The sequence below is a fragment of the Sarcophilus harrisii genome, chromosome 4 (genome assembly GCF_902635505.1).
Source record: "Sarcophilus harrisii chromosome 4, mSarHar1.11, whole genome shotgun sequence".
NCBI classification, from domain to species: domain Eukaryota; kingdom Metazoa; phylum Chordata; class Mammalia; order Dasyuromorphia; family Dasyuridae; genus Sarcophilus; species Sarcophilus harrisii.
In genome coordinates this window covers 61,197,795-61,220,404 of record NC_045429.1, presented here as the reverse complement: position 1 = coordinate 61,220,404, position 22,610 = coordinate 61,197,795, and the positions used below count along the sequence as shown (strand labels likewise).

Sequence of the window (22,610 nt, the reverse complement as noted above, 5' to 3'; positions counted from 1 at the left end):
CTTTACTCTTTAAAATGAATTCCAATTTGTATTTTTTTAAATCCAAAGATTTTTATGAAACTTAAAAATGATGCCACTAACATGAATTTTATTAAATTCATTTTTAAAGAAATGTTATTTTCCATTCCCGTACATAGCCAATTAAAGGGGTTTTTCATGTGCCCAAATCTATCAAATTTTCTAAAACTTTTTTCCGAAGTGTCAGAAAAAAGGCTGATTACAATTTAAGAAATGATTTAAAATTCAGTAGGGTGGTCCTAAGACCCAGTCAAGTCCTGACATGGGGCAAGTCCCCTTGGTTTTACAAAGGCAATAGCAAATAGCTGACTTGTGTCATCATAAGTGTGTTGCAGAGAACAAGTAAAATTATAACAAAGCATTAATCGTGCTGTACCATACTTTTTCTAACCCCAAATATCCCCAACTAGAGGTTGCTTAACTGTCTGTCTGTTTTTGATTCAGAGCCTGCACATTGTTAAAATCCAAGAGGACACAGAACTGAAAATGATCAATTTTTTTTTTTTGGGTGGCTGAGGGGTTAAGTGACTTGCCCAGGGTCACACAGCTAGGAAGGGTAAGTGTCTGAGGCCAGATTTGGACTCAGGTCCTCCTGACTTCGGGGCTGGTGTTCTATCTGCTGCACTACCTAGCTGCCCCTGAAGATGATCATTTTTGATCACTGATCTAAATACTTAAATGCACATAGAATATTGGCAACAAAGCTTTTTCCCCCCAGAAATTTGAGTTTATACAGTATCAGTAATAAATGGAACTATTCCAGGTGAAGATTAACATCAGATGCTAAAAGTGACATACATGTTCAAATGAAGAGACTTACATGACCTAGTTTCAAAAAGCTTTTATTTGTGGCTCCCCTAAAGGCAAAATTCATTAAACAGAAAACTATTCCACGGCAGAAACATTTTGAAGTAAAAGAAATAGTATCTCCATCCCTTCCTTTCACTCTAGTATGCATGCTTTTATCTTATTATGAACATTCAAGAGCAGTTTTCCATGTCCAGATACATGACTTGTTTAAAAAGGCACCGATAATTATGGCCCTTCACCATTCTACACATCACTAGCAGGCATCATACAGCTTCTCTGTAGTCTCAACTACATCCTGTAAACATAATTAGAAAGCTCTTTCTTTTGCCTAATCTAATAAAATATTTTAAGGTTGTAATCTAATTCCCTATAATCTGCTGGAAAGTTAAAATCTCCACATTTTTCCTAACTGTAGTTGGAACACTCAACATCTGAGGGGAAAAAAACCCCACTAATTTGAAACACCTTTATTATTATTAAAGTTGTTGGTCATAAAATTAGGGAGTTTCGTGAAGCTCAAAACTAGATGTTCTAAATTGTCTCCTCCCTTAAGTGAATAATTAGAAAAAGAAATGATTTGTCTATTAGGCCAGTTAAAGAAGTGCTACTCTGGGGATGCTTCCAAGTAGCCCTTTCTCAAATGCCAACAATACTGGTTGGCTGATGACAGAGATTGCAACAGATTTCACAAGGATTTAAGTCCCAAACAGTGCTGTCCCAGAGATAGCCAGCAGAACCCCACAGGAGTTCAATGACCCAAATGAAATGCTGGTAAAGGCACAAGGGGAGGAATCACGGGTGACTAGTGCCATTTTCATTTAACAAGCCATTAGTAGAGCAGTGCCAAGACTCTTGACTCTCATCACCCCAAGATGTTTAAATCAATTGCTGTAGGAAGACATGATTGGCAGGCTGGCATTCCTTCTGGTGGAGATCTTCAAGGGAGCCCCAGCCAGCCCCAGCATCCGGTTGCTGGAGGTAACCTATGGCTGAGGGGTATACCGTAGGTACTTCTTGCCTGAAGGAAGCTCTTTGGTGAAGACACCCTTTGGAAACAGGTCCTTAGCCTCATCTTCAGAAATAGTTGGAATAACCATGACACTTTCTCCATTCTGGAAAAAAATAAGTTTTAATACTGTGATGCCTAGGTGATCCCTGTCAAATTCGTCAGTAATTTATTAAATTTTGTAGTGAAAGACTACAGAAAATGTAAGCTCCTTATGTAAAATCAAAGCATTACTACATGCTCTTGTATCCCTAGTCTGAAGCACAGCACACCACACACGGAGGCAGTATATAAGGATCTATTGAGCCTTTAATACCTCTCCAACATTCCCTAAGCACTTTAAAATGGGTCAAAGGAAAAACTGTTTTGTCTCATCATCCTTACTTTGTTGATGTAAATTATGATTTTCTTCAAAGGGAAACTTTTGTTATAAGGATGGTGCCCCTATCTGAACAGAATCTAAAGCACATAGAATAAAATTTAACATATTTGAGATCGTAAAAATAAATTTTCCAAGAACACATAGAAAAAATTAAGAATCAGATCTTCCAATTTTTGGACTCACTACACAGATCAAGGCTAAGTAGGTTCCCAATCCTGCCTCTGGTGATTAGACCCCCAGGATCTTGGATAAATTGCCTGGTCTCTTGGGTGTGTATGTCCCATTTCCTTTAACAGTAAAGGGATGTAGCTGGACTACGTGGTGTTTGAGGTCCTTCCCAGCTTAACAGTATTTGTATAAATACATACTTTTTTCTTATGTAAAAGACATAATCATAGTCAATTACCTATCTTTTTAAAAAATCTTAGGAAATACAGTGTTCATCAAGTTTCTGAAATATCCAAGTTCATGGTGGGAATGTTTAGCAATGAGAAATGTGTTTCTGGAAAAGACTGACCCTGGATATAAAGAGTCTGGAATCAGGAATTAAGGGATGTATCTATTTATATTAATATAAAAAAACATAGATAAAATGGCCATACATAACTATCTATAGATATCTCCCTCTCTCTCCCTGCCTCTTTTCTGAGTAGGGAACTCCCAGGCAGAAATTTCCCATCAACTGATTTTCAAGCCCACTGGACTTTTCAAAGGGTTTGTCCAGGGGATAAGAGTTAATATGGGTCAGAGGAGGGCCTTGAACACAGTCTTATCGACTCCAAAGCCTGCTCTCTATTTACTACTACACATTAGATTCTCCTCTTTCAGGCATTTTGATTTACATTAGGTCTTATTCCATTTGGATAGGCAGGTACTGAGGGAGAGTTCATAAGCCTTACTTTCCAGTCCACAGGAGTAGCAACCTTCTTGTATGCTGTCAATTGAAGGGAATCGATCACCCGGAGAATCTCGTCAAAGTTCCTTCCAGTAGTTGCTGGGTAGAGGATGGACAGCTTTAACTTCTTATCAGGGCCAAAAAAAAATACCTGCAAAACACAGAAAAGTGTAAAGTATACTTCTTTTATTTAGGATATATAATTTATATATTATTATATAGGTGTATAGGGGCAGTTAGGTGGTGCAGTGGATAGAGCACCAACCCTGAAGTCAGAAAGACTGGAGTTCAAATGCAACCTCAGACATTTAACACTTCCTAGCTGTGTGACCCTGGGCAAGTCACTTAACCCCAACTGCCTCAGCAAAAAAAGTATATAACTGCATAGACCTGCCCTGACCACAAGTCATCTCATTTTGAGTAGATGGAATATCCTTCCTGATTCTCCCTAGTTGGTTAGGTATTTCCTTCCCTTTTCAGCTTGAAAAGGTTACAAGCCAGAACTAAAGGGGAAGGAGTGTTGGAGCATGAGTTTTTGTTTGCAGATGATTGTGCACTCAATGCACCCTCTGAAGCTGAGATGCAACAAAGTGTGAATTGATTCTCTGCTGCTTGTGATAATTTTATCCAAACAATTAACATCAAGAAAACACAGGTGCTCCAACATCTAGCACCACACCATCCACATATGGAATCATCAGTTAACAGCAAATAATGAAATTTTAAATGCTGTAGATAAGTTCTCTTACTGTGTGGCAGCATACTTTCCCGAAAATCATGTATAGATAGAAACAGATTTAGAGCTCAAAGGAACTTTGGAAGCCACTGAGTCTCATCTCTCATTTGATAGATTCAGAAAAGGGGACTGGGATTCAAACTTGGATCCTTCCTGACTTGGGCATTATATTTATTGCGACACCAGTTGCCTTTTTCTTTATCTACTCACTCTTAATAAATACACATTGACTGACCAATTTACATGTTTTATTCCACAGGAATACTAGCTCCTCAAGGGAAGGAACTTTTTCATTTTTGTCTTTGTACTCCTGGATTAAAAGTTTGTTGAGTGAGAATTCCTACTACAGGCCCTCCCCACTGACACCCAAGTATTCAGATTAATAGGAATACAAAAGCTGAAAGAGAAGATAGCTAACTAACCTCTGAAGTTTTTATTTGATGCTACTAAAAATACTATTACCCTGAAATCAAAGTGAAAGAAGGCAAGAAGACAGCCCCATAGAGGAATGCTTGTGAACACGAGGGTGGGACAGGAAGCTCACCGCACGAGCTGTCACAGGCATGCCCTGCGAATCCCGTTCATCTGGGTCTAACATGCCCAGCATGATGGCGAGGTCCCGTTTGTGATCGTCAATGATGGGGAAAGGCAGGGTCTCTTTGGGTTCATCTCCGTTGTAAGCATTGATATCCTGAAGGAGGAAAAACAAGAATGTAAATCAGCCATGTCCTTTGGATTATCTAAAGAGTTAAACCCTTTTTAACAAGTTAAAACGACTTTTTTCCTTGAATTAAGAATCAAGACTCCTAAAGGGTGGGTACAGGAACAACTCTAACCCTGGTCACCAGTTAAGCAGGTCCAATTTCTACCTTAATCTTTCTTTCTGGTTTGTTGCTACTTTGCTCGTCACTTTCATTTCCAAATTTTTCCCAGAAAGACCATTTACTCCTAACTATAAGCCTTCTTTTGTGACAAGGAATTACGTTAAATCAAAAACTGATGGATGCACAAACTGCTTCTGATGGCACGTAGGACCTCACCTACAATTCCCTGATTAGCACATGTATGATTCTTCTGGTTCTGTTTACTTTATGTTGTACTAGTTCGTAGAAGTCTTTTTGTGGTTTTTATTTTAACTCTTCATATTTTTCATTTCTTATGATATAGTATGGTATGGTAAAACTACATTTATAAAATCCACTGTTTCATCACCTACTTATTTTCCAGTCCTTTGATGGCACATAGTAGGAACTTACTAAGTGCCTGCTGACTGCCCCCACAAAATGTACTAAGGATATCTTGTTTTCTATGGATCTCCCTTATCTTTGACCTTGGGGAATATATCTAGTGGTGGGTCAAAGGGCAGGGACAGGTTAGTCCTCGCCTTTTTTTAAAAGCATAACTAATTCCCCAAGATGTTAGTGCCTTCCTATCTTCTTTAAAATTATGCTGGAACCATGAGGGTTCATGAGACTTCCTTTTGTCTTTGTAATCCTCAGTGCTTAGGACATAATGGGTGCTTACAGATGGCTTTCCAGAATTGTTGGCCCAATTCACAGCCCTACTACTCAGCGTTTAGTGTGAACTGACCTATTTTCTAGAATGGAAATGTTTTCAGGCCTTATCTCGACTTTGAGACTCTGGAGTCCTTAAATCATTCCCTGATCCTTCCCTTCTCCTGAATTCTCATAGTACTTTATACCTTACTTACACACTAATCCTATTTACTTTGCACAAGATACTACAGCATAGAAAAAACCATTTCTGTGCTTTAAGTCAGGAAAAGTGGGCCATACACTGGCTTCAGAAACTGTAACTATGGATGGGCAAGCTACTTATTGTGTCATTTCAGTTGAGAATGGTACCAATTTGACCAGTGGTTGCAAAGAAAGCACATCTTACCTTAGGGACCCATAACAAATCTTGGCTCTTCACTCAGCTGTCAAGTTGACTTTCTTAAAAGTCTGACCATCATTCCTCTTCCCCATCCCACCACACTCTCAACATACTTCAGAGGCTCTTAGAGACAGATGGCTCCCCACGAAAACAATCAATTCCTTACTTGTCAGAGAGGGATGTGATTAGCCTCAACTAAATGCCAGCTTACTTTTCTTAATAGAGCCAATTGTAATGTTCTAGAATTACCAAGAACCCCCTTGTCTCATGTGTCAATAAAGAGTCTCCCATGTCTCACTGGCCTTACTGTGTACAGTTATACAAGTCAATATGAATCAACTGATTTTGTTCAGAGTATGTACCTCAGTTTACCTTTATTGAATATACTTGAGACTAAAGTATTTCTAAGCAAATTCCTCTTTAAGCCTACTGTAATAAATAAGTATCACATTTTAAATGTCATATCAATGTTCAATTTGCTTTTAAAATTCTCTTAAGTAGGTATTAAAATTCTCTGAAGTCTTACTTCATTTATCTCTGGTTATCACTTATAAACCTTGTAAAGATAGTACAAAAGATGAGAATCTTTGAGGTTTCCTTATGGGTTTATCAGTTTTGAAATTAGGAAACCATAAGACACATACAATCAATGTGATATTTAAGCCCAAACTCATGGTACTGTACCTTACTCCAGGCTAGATGGTCTTGGACAGAGTCAATAGAAAGAGCGATCATCTTAACATCTCTCTTGGCAAATTCTGGGGCAAGCTTTACAGCACGGCCCAGCTCTGTTGTGCACACCGGAGTAAAATCTCGAGGGTGGGAGAAGAGAATGCCCCAACTGGAATAAACAAACACAGTATCTGAGGAAACTGAATCCAAGATGGGATGAAAAGTCCAGGTTTCAAAGATTTACATGTTTACTTCCTAATCCAAAGTATGAGATTAATGCTATTTGGATGCTCATCAAGAAACATCTAGTTTCACTATTTTGGCATAGAGCTTTTCTTCCATTACATTAAGCTTAAGCTTTTCTACTTATCTTGACCAAGAGGGGAAATCCAGGAGGCAGCAGTTATGCAACAGGAAAAAGAGTCCAAATCCTGCTTCTGACACACAAATCATTTAAAACTTCCTAAATCTCTATTTCCTCATCAAAAAAATGAAGATTCAACTGAGCAGAGGATAATGTTTGGCCTGAAGGCAGGAAAACTTATCCAGCCTCAGATACGTTCTAGCTGTGTGACCCTGGGCAAATCCCTTCACCCTTTTGCCTCAGGTTTGCCATCTGTAAAATGAGCTGGAGAAGGAAATGGCAAATCATGCCAATATTTTTGCCAAGGAAATCCCACAAGGGGTCACAGAATTGGACACAACTAAGAAACAACAATGATATCGCAACTACTTACTGGCTTCACAGGAGCTGAATCATTAGATGATTTCTAAAAGTGTCCTGTCTATCTCTAGATCCTAAGATTAGGTAACCTTAATGGGTCCTTTATAACAATTATAGTAATAAGACTGAATTATGTGTACAAGGATCTTTGCTTAAGAAAGTTTCTCCCTTCAGAGTAATCTTAGCTAGCTGCTTTCTGAGCAAGATGCTAAGTTAGCATAGAGAGTCATTGCCAAATATGAGCATGCAGCTCCAATCCTTCCTTTTCATAGTTTTTTACCTTTTTAGACCATAAACTGTCACAGAAGAAGGTGATATTCAGATACAAGTCAGATGTCCCAATGTGCCTTAATTCAAATTCCTACATGGCTGGTCACAAACAGACCAGATGTTTTCTACAAGTTTGTTCATATACAAAGCAATGCTGATACTTTGGCATTATGGTCCATCTGAAACGTCAAATTTTTAATGCTTCTTATATAAATCTCACACTTTATCTTATTCAAAAACCCAATAGCAATACTACCTCTTGACATGAGACATGAAAACCAGTAGTTTCAGTTTGGATTTTCTTGCTTTTCTTTCTCACCAGATAGGGATTACACAAAGAGAAAAAAAAAAATCTGTTTTCATTAATGCTTAGGGTTTCAATAGCTAGGTTAACTGCCTGAGTAGTGCTGTTCAGATTAAGGAGAACATCAATATTTGTTTAGCTATTCTCCCTCCCTGGGAATGCAGTAAACAAACCCAATTAAAAAGCAAACTCTTAAGACCCAATTCTTAACGCCCTACTTAGTGACAATGTTCTATTGCACACATGGAAAAAAAAGTTATATAATCTTGAAAGATAAAACAGGAAGGAGGCCCCAAGTAGTAGATGTCTAAGGCTTATAGCCCAACTCTACATATCTTTCCTTTATCCCCACCACTTTGCTGGTTCCCCCTTCCAGTCATCCACAACAGTTTATCCCCAGGTTCTGCCCAGAGCCTTTTCCCCTCTACATTCTTACGCAATGATTTTACCAATTCCTATAGTTTGAATTACCATCTATTTATGTAGAAGAATCACAGATCTGGTGCCTCTCTCGGGTAACAGTTACACATCTCCTGATGTATATGTTCCAAAGGCAAATTAAACTATGTTTAAAACTTTAACCCCAACTCATCCTGCTTCCAAACACCTCCAATTCGGTAGGTACTATTATGCTTCCTCTCCTTTTACAGCTTCCTAACTTTCCTCTCCTTCATTCCACATAACCAGCCAGCTGCCAACCCTGTAATTTCTACCTCCACAGTATTTTCACATTCATTCCCCCTTGTCTCTATTCACTTGGCCACCTTCCTCATTCTGGCCTTCTTACTACCTACTATAATAAGTTTAATCAATTCTCTTGGTTACACTTGTCCACACAGTAGCCAAAATGATTTCAATGCAGGTCTGACTGTTATTCCCCTCTTCTCTCTAGTGTTTGTTCAAATATAAGCTCCTTGTTTAGCTTTTACAGCCTCTCCCAACCTGCCACCAAACCACCTTTCCAACATTATATATTACTCTTGTTTACACATTCTACAGTCTAGATAAAATAAACTTCTTAATGCCCTCATTCCACATTCTCCCATCTCTGGACTTTTGAATATGCCTGGTCCACACTCCCAATTCACTTCCACCTCTCTTTTAAGAGTTTTGTTTCCTTCCAATGCCAGTTTCTATGCCACCTCTTAGTATACAAGAAGCCTTTCCTTATCCCCTCAGATGGGTAAAAGACCCTCTTTTCCAGCCACTCTCAAGCACCCTATTTATTTTCTATACACAGAGTCAGTCAACAATCCTCTCAAAAGCACTTAACACTAGCCAAGCTGGTATAAAAAACAAAACAAAACAAAAATAGTCTCAGTCCTTAAAACATTCATGTATTAATGGGGGAAATGATATGTAAATAACTATTTAAATGCAAACTATATATAAAGTTGAAGGTACAAAGGAGGCAATTCAAAAGGAAAGATTCAGTTTTCTGTCATGGTGCAGGTACTCTGTCCAGGATTCACAGGCATTCTACAATGAAGTCAACACAACAGTTCTACAGACCTTCAGTTTGGTCAGCCTAATAACTTTTTCTCTTCTACACTTTCCTTTGAAACCTCCCCAACAATGCATGTGTCAATCTTCTTACCAATGTACTGGAAAGCATACTGTACTGCCAAGGTAAATGAACTTATCCACAGCATTCAAAACTTCACCATTTGCTATAACTTATGGTTCCATATATGGATGGTGAGGTATTGACTGATGGGAAGACTTAAAGAGTTTTCTTGGTGTTAATTGTTAGGCCAAAATACTCATTTTGATGTGATGTGATTTTACATGTGATATAGAATCAACTCAGTTTCAAAGGCTGCATTGAATGCACAATCATCTGCAAACAAAAAAAAAAATGTACCAACACACCCTCCACTTTAGTTTTGGCTGAGAAATTTACCATTTTATGATAGCTGGCCTTGATTCCATGTTTATCACTCCACTGGTGACTGAGAAAGCAAGAGAGCACTGTCCATTGTCCAGAACCCGGACAAACATGGTATCATGAAATAGACATACTATGTTGATGAACATCTCGAACCAAATTTTAACATAACTTTCCATAAGCCTTCATGACTGACAGTATTAAAGTCCCTCATAAAATGGTCTTTTTGTCATTTGAACAATGTGCCCAGCCTAACAGAGTTCTGCTCTCTGCAATAGAGTTGGAATGCTGGGCAGTTTAGTTCTAGAAAGGACCTCAGTGTTCATCTCAACTACTCAGTGTTGATGCTGTCACACTGATTAAGAACATGGTCCTGGAGAGACAGACTGAACAACTTTCATGATGTTCTCAACAGACCATCATCAATCAATGCTGAAGATATTGACGTCAAGTTCAAATCAATCAGTCCCTATACTGGATACTGATTCTATTCCAGCTGAGATTTATAAGGGAGTCCATTGCTCATACAAAAGGTGACTGAAATTTTCCACATTATATGGCAAGAGGAGGTTAAGGATGCCTCCATTGTCCATCTTTATAAAGATGAAGGGAATAGATTGTCCTGAGACAATCACAGGGGGTCTTCTCTCTTTAGTCAATGCTGTCAAGATTCTTGCCAGAGTCCTTCTTAGTAGACTTGACCCTAATAAGCTGGAAAAAGGTCATCTACTTGAGAACCAATGTGACTTCAGAAGGAGCTGAAGAATAGTCGATATGGTGTTTACTCCTCATCAACTCCAGGAAAAATGCCAGGAGCAGAATAGAGGTCTGTAAACAACCTTTGTAGAGCTGATCAAGGCCTTTGATACTGTCAGATGTGAGGGCTGCCAAAAGCTTAAAATGTTCAACAGTGGAGTTGGTATTTTATTATACAGCAGGGGTTTGTGAATTTGTTTAAAAAAGACTTTTACAATTACTTTAATAAATTTATTTCCTTTTTAGCTCTTTGTAAAAATATTTAAAGAAAAGATTTGTATTCTGATTTTTTTTTTTGCAACGTGACAAATATGGAAATATGTTTGGAAGAATTACACAGATTTAACCTATATTGGATTGCTTGCTGTCTTGGGGAGGAGGGCAGAGAGGGAAAAATATAGAACTATCTTTTCATGTATTTGGAAAAATAAAATCATATTAAGAAAAAGAAAAGAACTGTAGTCATTTAGTTTTTGGGATTTTTTTTTTTAGGGTTAAGTGACTTGCCCAGGGTCATACAGCTAGGACTATCTCTCTTAGATTTATTGATGATGGTAGAGAGGGAAAAACTAGAGTCAAGGAAACTACTTTGTAAACAGAAATTAAATAAGAAGGATGTGAACTAGGTAGGTTGTCAGCCCCAAGTTCAGAGAAAGAAATGGAAGTGATAGATACACCACAAAGAATTGAGAAAGCCTTGGCAGCAGATGGAACAAGGAGTTATGAAACACAGGAGCTGGACTCAAGCTAGCCTGGTTTCAATTTCTTCCTATTCCTAGTGATCTACTGTGATTTAAGCCACTGGACTTCTCTGGGTCTTGGTTTTCTTACCTGTAAAACTAGGGATTTGGACTTCTGGCCTATACAATCCCTTCTAGTTCTAATAGATATTGCTATAACTCTTGAGATTATACAGAGGTGACTGGGAAGATGGTGGTACCCTTCTGAAATAGGCAAGATAAGGGAAGATGTAGGGAGTATTTTTTTTTTTTAACCTATTCAAACTCCTAAGAGGCATGCCTTTGGAAAAGTCCAATAAGCAGTTGGTGTTGGACTAGAGTTGAAGAGGCAGGATGTTGTTATCACTGAACCTATAGGAGATGATGAAATTACTGGGAGAGAATACAGTGCAAGCTGGAATGCAGACGGTAGAAAGGACCTGAATGAGGAACCAGCAAAGGAAAAAGCAGCAGCCAGACACAAAAGGAGAACCAAGAAAGAAGAACTTAAGAGAGTGATCATATCCAAATACTGCCAAGTTATCAAGGAGAAAAGGTATTATCAGGATAATTTTTTTTTAATGCAAAGAAAAAATCATTTTCAACATAGCAACTCATTAAGAGAACAAGGGGAAAAGTGCTCCGTTAGGACCAGGATTGGGCGCCTTCTAAGGACAAAGAAACTCGGAGTAGGTCCCAGAGAACTTGGGAGTCTTCAGAGGTAAGGCCTCCTGCTAAGCTCAGTTAAATTCAGTTAAACCTGCCCTGAATTGAAGGAAGAATGGCTGCTGTTAAAACTGGGTGATAGAATGGAGAATATTTTGCTGAATCACATTAAGGAACTGTTTGTAAACTGTTACACAATTTCACCCAGTCACTGGCTCTTTTCCACCCACCCTAGTGGACAGGCTCCTTTCCCCCTCCCCCAAGACATTCTAACCTAGTTTACAATGAAGCTATTTTCTCCATTAACCCCAGCATTTCTTCCTTCTTTTCAAATAAGCAACTGAACTTTTTTTTTAAAGGAAGAACAAGGAAAAAAAGTCTTTCCATTCCAGACCAGCAACAGAAAAACTACTGTCTCTATCACCACAAGTAATAATCAGCATTACAGAAAATAAGTTAAGATATGCTGAATCACATTTCCCACAAAAATGCTTTGGATGATAGGATAAAGTAAAAAAAAAAAAAAATTCTACAAACAGAATTACACCCAATTCGACTGTATTTTTACCCAAAAAAAAGTTTTAAGCAAACACAAACCATCTGCAGAAGGGTAACTTTAAAATCACTGGATATAACAAAGAAGGGAAGAAAATAAACAAGCTCAAATTACTTTCCACAGTAACCCCGTGAAAACATTCCATGCTAGCCTCTCTACTATCAACCCCAAGGATTAGAGAAGGGGAGCAGCAGTTTCAGTCAGTCAATAGGAATTTAGTGAGAGCCTATGTGTTCCTGCATCAGACACTGAGTATACAAAAAGAAAGGTAAAAGGCAGTCCGGTTCTTCAGGAATTCTCAGTCCAATGGAAAAACAGTATGCCAATAGTTAGTGTTTCCACTTTTTATAGTATATACAGTATAGCTTATTCAGTTTACATTGTTATTACAGATAATGTTGGGCAAAAGAAAGGCTGCTTGTAGAAGAAGAAGGAAGCTGGGAAAAAATCCAGAGGCAGAGATAAGGAGGGGAAGCCATGTAGACATTCTGGCCAGTCAGTGTCCCAGCATTCTATTGTAAGAAGAGAGGAAAAGCCCTTTCAAATAGAGGAAATGCTGCATTATGTGGAGCAATATATTTGGAATGATACACACTGCTCCTACAACTATTTTTTAGGGATAAACAGTCTCTTCACCCAATCATAAGGCCCAATGTCATGGAGCTCCCAAAGGTTTTTCTTTTGAATAGCAGTGGCTTCTGTTCATGTGGTAGATATTATTATGAATATCACAAGAATGTTTATACTAATTTACGCTACTTGAAAATTAGTTGGGAATCAAAGAAGCAGGAACATGAGCTTATTTTATAACTGTTAATTATTTTAAGTTTCCTACCTTTTCTAGCTAAAGTAGTCATTTAAATTCTTTTTAAAAACTCTGGTACTGGAGTATATGATATTGCATAAGCATTCAACAGGAGCAATATTAGCTATGTTGAAGAAACCTAACTTTACATAGATTTTGCATTTTATTAAAAAAAACATGTAAAATTTAAAACAACAAAAATATGCATGAAATAGATTTTAATCAACACTCGAAACAAAAAAGTTAATTTGGATATAAAAGGAGAGTGTTTTCCAAATAACTATAGAACTTTTCATTTGGAAATCATTACAACTGACTCTTGATAAAACAAAATTATTTTTAAGTACAGCTGAAAATAAAATCCACAAAAAATTCTTGTTTTAATACTATTTATTTCCAAGTCAGTGAAATACTAAAATTACACCACAGGACCATCTCCAGTTATCCTGTTCTCTCTGGCCATTGAGCCCGTTTGGCTCCGGAGGGGAAAGTGAGGCAGGTGACCTTGCATAGCTCTCCCTCACTTAAATCCAATTCTCTTACATGTCATGGCATCGCCTCCCCAATGTTATGGGGACAAACAACAGAACAAGAATACACCCTGTAGAATATTGGTGTCTTCTTAGTGAGAGAAATTATTTTTCCTATTATATTAATAACTAATAATTAAATAAAATGCAGATTTTTTTTTATTTCCTTATTGCTGAAGGTAGCTGAGTCTTATGAATAATCAGGAACTGAAGACTTTTAAGCTCACCCTCTCATTTTAATTGCATACTAATCAAGGTTGATTTTTCCTGTCAGGGAATCCTCTTTTACAAAGGTATTTAAAACATTCAGATTCTCCATGTTTTGTCTCAGAAAAATCACTAACCAACAATATATTGATCATTAGCTAGCCTAATAAATTACTAATTACACCCAAACTCTCTCTCGGGTTTTCATTCAACATATTAACTAGTGATTTATTTAAATCAAATCTACTTTGCATTTTACCCAAGGGATTGAGCACAAAAGTCCAATATCCAGTAAGCTTTAAGGAACTCCTCCACCCCTTAATGCCAAAGATTGTACACCTGATGTGTTCAGAAGTAGGGTAGCATGTCTAACTACATGTGACCCAAGACATACCCATATAAGGTATCCAGTTCATTAGCTATAGAGCCTGAAACTCCTACCATTAGTCTCTCTCTGGCAATTATCAAGGCTCCATATACTAGCACTTGGTTAGGTAACATTAATGCAATTAATAAAAATTCCTAATCAGCTGTCTTGAAATATCTGTCAATCCAGATAGTGGGACATAGGGTCCCACTGATCTGTAGACATTACATTGTCTCCATGATATGTATTATTCTGATAAGTATCCCCTGGTAGCCCATATTTATGCTCACTATAAAATGAATGTTGACCCAAGTTAATCATTAAGATCAAGAACATCTTATCTGTAGAGACTGGACTGAAAGAATTCAAGAATACAGGAATCAGAGTGGTGTGCCAGGCTAATTAAAATCCAAGTATTGAATGCAAGGTACCTAGCGAGATTAATAAACCAAACAAGAGATCAATACATAGAATTAAGAGGGAGAAAGCAGTAACTTGTAGGAAAATTTAGGAAAGCTTTTCCATGGGAGGTGGCATCTGACTTTTAAAGGAAGATTAAAGCTTACAAAGACTGTAGTGAGGAGAAGTGAAAGGCTGAAGCATGAGAGCTTATAGTAGGGGAATTAAATTATTTCAACCATAATCACTTTTCTCCTGTGTACAGCAATATTTTATCTACATTTAAAACATACCAGTTCCTAGTTCTAACACTACAGGCTTCCCGGAAGACAATAATAATACATACATACAAATTGTGTGCTTTAAGTTTGCAAAATTCTTTACAACATCAATTTATATATATTATCACATCTTTTGTTTCGCTGCCGAGTCATTTCAATCAGATCTATTTCTTTGTAACCCCATTGAGGGTTTTCTTGGCAGAGATACTGGAGTTTTTGTTTTTTATTTTTAAAAATATTTCTTTCTCCAGCTCACTTTTCAGATGAGGAAACTGGGACAAAAAGAGTGTTAAGTGATTGGCCCCAGACAGACAATACTATATTTTGAACTCAGGAAATCTTCCAGAGTCCAAGCCCAACATTCTATTCACTGAACTTACATATTGTCTCATTTGATCTTTACAATAATCCTATAATGTGGCTATTACCTCTATTTTCAGATAGGAAAATTGAGACTGAACAAGACTGAACAAGGTATGACTCAAAGTTAGCTTTTCCTAATTTCAAATGCAGGACTTTAGTGCTTAATCCTATACCTAGTTACCAAGAATTCTTGCAAGGAGTCCTGGTTATCAAGGGGAGAAAAGGCTGGTCAGTGGCCTCCTATAGTGCTTCCCACATAACAAGTACTTCAAATGTTTTTTTTCTTTTTATTCATTCATGAAGTGTTGTATAGTGAGCAGAGGATAGGGTGACCTGTTTTCCTGTCTTCATTAAGGTACCTATTAGCCAGAGAAGTCTAGCAAAGTTTAGACAAGACATTTGTGGGACCAAAATTCATTCCCTTCTCCCCTTTTACTGTAGTCTTCCTTGGATTCAACCCAATCAGTAGCTCTGGTGTGTGGCAAATAAATAAAGGGAGGACAGCAGAGCAAGGATAAATGTTCTCGGCCTGTCTTGGGAGTTTTCCAAATCATCCTGCTATTTATTTGCCTACATCCACAGACTCCCCTGTGTCCTCAAACACATGGACACAGGTAGGTGATTTCACAGTATTATAGCTGGGAAGGATTTTAATTGGGATCATTTTATTTAATAACTCCCTCCTTTTGTAGCTGATGCCCAGAAAGGAGAAGACTTATCTAAAGTTCATAAAAGGAATAAATAGTCACAATTCCAATCTAGACTTTCCAATTCCATGTCCAGTGCTTTTTGGACCATGCCACATTGTTTCCATGATATGTATTAATTACCTTGATAAGTATCCCCTGGCAGCCCACATTTATGCTTCACTATAAAATTAATACCAATTGAAGTTAATCATTAAGGTCAATATAGCATCACCTGTAAAGACTGGACTAAAAGAATTCATTCAGGTGTGCACCAGACTAATTAAAATCCAATTAAAGCATTAAATGTAAGGCACATAGAGAGGGGATGGGTGGAATAAACAAGAGATCAATTCGTGGAATCTGAAAAGAAGGCACTAACTCTCCATGCCTGGACTGTACTCCCTCCTGACTGGGGTCTGTAGAAACCTTAATCATCCTTTAAAGCTCAGATGCCATCTCCCATGGAAAGCCTTTCCTGAATTTTCAAACACTGAAGCCTTTTAGCAGCAGAGTGGACGGGGCAGAGAATTTAGGCCCTACAAAGATTTTGCAGCTGGAGAAGTTTAGACTGGAAGCCAGGAGACAAATTACAAGGCTATTCCCACATACCAGGCAACAAGTGTAGAAGAGTTAATCTATGGTGGTGGCTAAAGAGAATGGGAAGAGGATGTTGGAACAAGGGGCACTTCTACAAAGTGGGACGATAGCCCTTGGGTTTGGAATGGTTTAGATTTCCAGGCCACACTAAGGTTCAAGCAACTTCCTGACCGGCAGGTAGGCTCTACAATACTCATGAAGTGGTGGAAGGAAATCTTTCTCAAGCATCTTAGACTTAAGAGCTGGGATAGGTACTAGAAGTCATTTGATTCAAACATCTCATTTTACAGATGCGCAAAAAAGATCCACAGTAAGTGACTGACCTACAAAATAAATATATTTTTGCATGACTTCACATGGATAACAGGCATCATAAGAAAGCCTGCCTTCTCAGTTGGGGAAAACTTAGGAACTCAAAAATTTTTAAAAAGAATGAAGAGGAAAAAAGAAATGGCTTGCTTAATCACATAAACTGTTAAAGGATCCTCCTCAGAGGAAAGGGTCTGCTGGGTGTCCCATCCCACCTGCTACACTGCCTCTTCAAAGAGAATTTCCCTCATACATAGTACTTTACATTTTAACTCATTCTGATCTTCACAACCTTGTGAATGAAGTAGGTGGTGTTATCTTCAATTAAGAAAATGGGACCAAAAGTATCCTGCCAGGATCAGACAGCTAAGTATCTGAGGCAGGATTTGGATTCAGTCAAATACCATCTATTAAGTGCTCACTATGTGCCAAGTATTGTGCTATGTGTTGGGGATAAAAAAGCAAAAAAACAATGCCAGCTCTCAAGCTCATAATTGAATGGGGGAGAAAACCTGCCAACAACCACAAAGAAACAAGATATTTACAGGATAAAATGGGGAATGGTAGCAGAAGGAAGACACCACGATTAAGGAGTAGAAATCGCTTTTTGTACAATGCCAGGCTTTAGCCTAGACTTGAAGGGAGCCAAGGTAAAGTGAGGTCAGAGGTCCACCAAGGGACAGGGGCACTTAGCAAAAACTCCTAGAGTTGGGAGGTAAGGATATTGTTCGAGGAATAGCAGGTTGTCACTGGACTGCAGAGTAAGCTGATTGGAGGGGGTAGAGGGAGGTAAGGTGTAGGACTGTAAAGATGGAAGAGCCCAGGTTATAGAAGAATTTAAAAGTCAAGCAGAGGGTTTTATAGCTGATCCTGAATCAATATCCTGGGGCATGTTAAAATGTGTATGTGTGTAAAAATGATAGATTTGTATTTTTAGAATTTGAAGGCTAAGCAGAGGAAGTGATTAGAATGGACAAAGACAAAAACCAGCAGGTTCACACAATTGTCTAGAATGGCGGGGAGGATGGTGGTATCCTGGACAATTGACGGCAAAGTTAGCAAGAAAGAAGGGTTTTGGGAGAAAACAATGAGCTCAATCTTGGATATGTTGAATTTAAAATGTGTATGAGTTGGAGATGGAGGTTAGCAAAAAGGTTAGGGCTAGACAATAATAAATATGTATAAATATAAATTATATAAAAGAGATTGAAATCATGGAAACTGAAATCATCAAGTCAAATAATGTAGAACAGGGGCCCTTAGAGGATACCCCAGGCTTCTGGAAAGGAGGCTGAGAACAGTCAGATAGGAGAACCAGTAGAAAATAAATCACAAAAATCTAGAAGAAAAAAAGGATACCAAGGAGAAGAGGGTAACTGACAAGGTCAAAACGATTAAAAGGACATTAGATCTGGCAATTTAAAATAACCATCAGTAAATCTGTATTTTTACTGAATGAGGTTGGAACCCAGAATGAAAAATTTAAGAAAATGCATCTAATATATATGGCTTCTCAAGAAGTTAAGCCATAAAAAGGAGAGATATTAATGGGGATGACTGAATGAAATGAGGATTTCCTAAGGGTGGGAGAGATATGGGGATATTTGTAGTAGTGGGGAAACAGCCAAGACTTGGGTCAAGATTGAAGGTTATTTAGGTGGAGAGTAGAGGGTAATTTGCTGGGAAAGATGGGATGGAACAGGATTACTTGTCCATGTGAAAGAAAGCAAAGGGCTCTTCAGATGAGATAGATACCACTAAGTAGAGAAAGCACTACAGAATTTGGGGAGAAGACCAAGCTCTGTGAAAAGTTCTAGGGAGGATGAGCTGTGGGAAGTCTGAGAAAGGATGTAAAAGCTTGGATAAGGTTCTATGCTTAGATAGTTTGTGGATGAGTGTAAGAGGTATAAAAAAGATATTTTTTTTATCTTGTTATAGTAAGAACCCAGTTTTGATCATGTACCCAAAATGTAATAGACCCACTTAGCATCGTTACAATATTTTTTTTCAAATGATCTTTGCTCCTGCAAAGGTGGGTATATTTCAAGGCATTTCAAGGCTGAGACTTGATAAGGCAAGATCATTAAACATAAGAAGGATAAAGGACTAAGAGGAGTACACAGTTGAATTGACTCAAGGGGTCAAAGAAGAAGGGAAGTGAAGTAGCTAGGGTACAGATGGTTTGAAAAAGAACTGAACAGAGAATGTTTAGAAGTAATCGTTAAGATGGAGGTATGAAGTTGCAATGCAGAGAAAAGCTAAGAGTAACAGATAATGCAATTTCATATATCATGTTCCTAGATATGAAATATTTGAGGTTGAAGGCACGATCAAAGATGTGACTAGTGCTGGGGTGGAGAATTGAGTCGGTAGAACATATATCCACTTGCAACTTCTTTTCACCTGACAAATTTTTACATGACCCTAGCCATATAGTTCTATAAAATAGGCATGCAAATCAAAGTTTACTGAAAATAAACCTTAATTTTGTGACTCCATGTGGGGTTGCGACCCACACATAGTTTAATAAGTTTTGAAATAGAGGACTTGGCAGGTTAGGCTATTTAACTAAATAATATATATGTTGAAGTTCCCATAGAAGATGGCAAAAGTTGAGGAGTAAGACTGTTCATTGAGGAAAAAAAGCATCCTGGAAATCCTTGGACCATAAAGAACTACTACACTCTTGATTTGATGATAGATAAGGATTAAGTGAACCTCAAAAAAAAAAAAAAAGTATTGAGTGATGGTAATAGAGGAAGAACCTGGAAGCTGATTTGATGATAGATAAGGATTAAATGAACCTCAAAAAAAAAAAAAAAAAAAAAAGAGAAAGTATCGAGTGATGGTAATAGAGGAAGAAACTGGAAGCTGAAATATGGAGCAAGTAGTAGCCAACTTTTTCCTTTTTAGTTGCAAAGTACACCTGGTGCTGGAAAGGGTGGCCTGAGAGGCTGTGCCATCAGGAGAGAACCAGGTCTTACTTAAATTAGAATGCAAGATGGAGGGAGCATACCAAAGGAAAATTCCGATCTTCTAGATTCCAAGTACAGAACTGTATCCATGGCACCAACTGGCTACCTCTATGAAAATGTAAGTTGATTAAGTTAGATGCTCTAGACAAGAAGCTTTAAGGACCACACAACTCACCTACCCTTGAGGGAAAAAAATGGAAGAGTCTTAGAAAGTAACCAAGGCAAGAACAGCATCTTCTTGTGTTTAGTTAAGGGTAAAGGATACAATCTAAATATATTCTTTAACTGTTTCGAAGTTGCTAACAAACCACATCCTGGACAAAGGCATTTTTTTATAATCAGTGCAAGGGGACAGATATGGAGGAGATCTAGATAAAGAGGGCCTACGCAGCCTTCTTGTCAGTTAAAGATTTTTAAACTTACATTGTGTCCAGATTTTGCAACAACAAACTAGACTGCGGTGATTTCACCTTGTACTAACCTTCCTAATTTGGATGAGAAAAGACTCAAGAAAGAAAACTAAGCAGGAGGGTCAATAACATGACCCCAGAATTGGATCACATACCGGAAGGCTGGCAGCAATGCTCACCGCCCCACAGAGAGCAAATTCCAGAGAGCGGGGAGCAGAACTCAAAATGCAAGTCAGGGAGCCCATCCCCCTCGACCATCACCGGAATTTCTATACACTAATTTAAGTATTTAAAAAACAATGCCCTTCCTCGGCCAAAAAGGCCTCAGGCGTCTTGGAGAAGTGGGCGGGAGGAGAGGATAAGTCCCCATTTACCCCCAAACGTCAGGTACCCAGGAATGCACAGGTCTGGCAGAAGCTGGGGGTGGGCGGGGGAGGGGCAGGGGACGGGGGTGGGGGGAGAGAGAGACAGGGGACGGGGATTTTAAGGAGAGAGGAGAGGAATGGGAGACAACTCGGTAGGAGAGGTGGGACTGAGTTAAGAGAAGGGCGGGGGGAGGGGGGGGAATGGGAAGCTGAGGCAGGGAACAAACTCCAAGGAGCAGGAGGGAAGTAAGTATGGGTGGGGGTAGGAGATAGGTGAGCGCAGGTAATGGTGCTAAGGAAAGGGGGTGGGCCAAGAGAGCTGGGGGGTAGGTTAAGGCAGGAGTTAAGGGGATAGTGAGGGGAGCAGGGAGAGGAGATAAGGCGGGGTCTGCGTTAGCGGGGCTGGGGCAGGAGGTAAGGACATTGAGGGTTAGGGGGGCTACAGCACGGGCAGGAGGTGAGGGGGACACTGAGGGGAGCAGGGAGGAGATAAGGGGGTCTGCGGTTAGCGGGGCTGGGGCAGGAGGTAAGGGACATTGAGGTTAGGGGGCTCAGCACGGGCAGGAGGGTGAGGGGGACACTGAGGGAGCAGGAGAGGAGATAAGGCGGGTCTGCGTTAGCGGGGCTGGGGCAGGAGGTAAGGACATTGAGGGTTAGGGGGCCAGCACGGGCAGGAGGTGAGGGGACACTGAGGGGAGCAGGGAGAGGAGATAAGGCGGGGTCTGCGGTTAGGGGCTGGGGCAGGAGGTAAGGACATTGAGGGTTAGGGGGGCTACAGCACGGGCAGGAGGTGAGGGGGACACTGAGGGGAGCAGGGAGAGGAGATAAGGCGGGGTCTGCGTTAGCGGGGCTGGGGCAGGAGGTAGGGAGGCAGGTGGTTGAGGACACTGAGGGTTAGGGGGGCTACAGCACGGGCAGGAGGTGAGGGGGGCGGATCAGCGCAGCAGCGGGCCATGACCCCTCCGTCCTCGTGGGTAACTCCCGGGTCCCCGCGATGCCGTGAGCTCAGAGCAGCAGGCCCCGGGGGTGCCCTCCACCGCGCCGGGCAAAGCTTTACTCACGAGTTTCCGAGAAAATCGTGGAAACGGATGCGTCCGACCGTGGTGTCCGCCTCGAAGTTGGGGACCTCGTCCCCGAGCAGCAGACCTCCGGGCATGGCGGCGAGGAGCGGGAGGAGGCCGGAGGAGAGGAGAAGGAGGAGCCGCTGCCAACGTGGGCGCTCGTCGTGCCCGGCCGCCGCTCTCGGGGCTGCAGAAAAAGGGGAACTAACGAGGGCGGGGCCTGGGGCGGGGCGGGGCGTGACGTAAAGAAGGGGCCGGGCCTTTTCGAGCTGACACCGCGCGGCAAAAGCGGCGGGTAAGGGGGCGGGGCGTGACTGAGGGGCGGGGCCGAAGGCAGGAAAGAGTGATGGAGAAGGGCCGGAGCCGGGGAGACTGGGCGGGGGTAGGCGGGGCCTACGGCGTTGCCGGAGCCAGTCAGGAAGAAGGGGCGGGACGGGGCGGGGCGGGGCATTAGTCTCCCGCTCCCCGCGGTGGAATTGGCTTTGAAGCCTCTGCCCTACCCCCACCTCATCCTCCTTTTACTCTTATTCTGCCGGAAACTGGCAGTTTGGTGAATGACCCGATTCTGCTGAGACTTTTGTTATTCTTGTTTTTTGCTGAATAATTGTTGTCTCCCTAGCGGCGGCTAACTCGGTCCCGAAGCTAGGCCGTCCGCCTTTGCCTTGCATCCGAGGCTCTCTGCGGCGCTGGCCCCCGCGCCCCCGCCCGCGCCAGAGGCCCCGCAAAGCTCTAGTCCCGTTGAGAAGGACGGCGGAAGAGGCTTCAGAAAGGGAAAGGCCAGGACCCGCTCCCCAGGCTGCACATTTAGGGCGGGCCTGCCTCAGGTCGGCGAGACCCGCGTCATGTTGTACTTCTCGGGAGGCGGCTGTGAGGCGCCGCTTCGCGCTTGCCTCATTCGTTAGACTGAAAAGCGCTGCAATCCCTGGGACTTTGCCATCCTGTGGGGGCGGGGGA

General features: G+C 40.5%; 1 protein-coding gene across 1 annotated transcript; it reads right to left on the bottom strand.

The window, feature by feature from the left end:
• Positions 1–843: 843 nt before the first annotated feature.
• On the bottom strand, positions 844–21,861 carry PRDX6 (peroxiredoxin 6). Its single transcript, XM_031936912.1, has 5 exons — positions 21,657–21,861; positions 6,428–6,584; positions 4,392–4,538; positions 3,116–3,262; positions 844–1,940 (listed from the first exon to the last, which is right to left on the bottom strand). Exons 1-5 carry the CDS (start codon positions 21,749–21,751, stop codon positions 1,812–1,814), a joined length of 675 nt encoding a protein of 224 aa, XP_031792772.1. The 5' UTR covers positions 21,752–21,861; the 3' UTR covers positions 844–1,811.
• Positions 21,862–22,610: the final 749 nt, after the last annotated feature.

Bases quoted from the DNA above. Each gene is read 5' to 3' on its own strand.
- PRDX6 (XM_031936912.1), bottom strand. From the start codon at position 21,751: ATGCCCGGAGGTCTGCTGCTCGGGGACGAGGTCCCCAACTTCGAGGCG. The intron at 4,539-6,427 runs GTACAGTACCAT...TTCCTCCTTCAG, and splicing joins ACCATCTAGCCTGGAGTAAG to GATATCAATGCTTACAACGG. The intron at 3,263-4,391 runs GTGAGCTTCCTG...TGTGTTTTGCAG, and splicing joins TGCCTGTGACAGCTCGTGCG to GTATTTTTTTTTGGCCCTGA.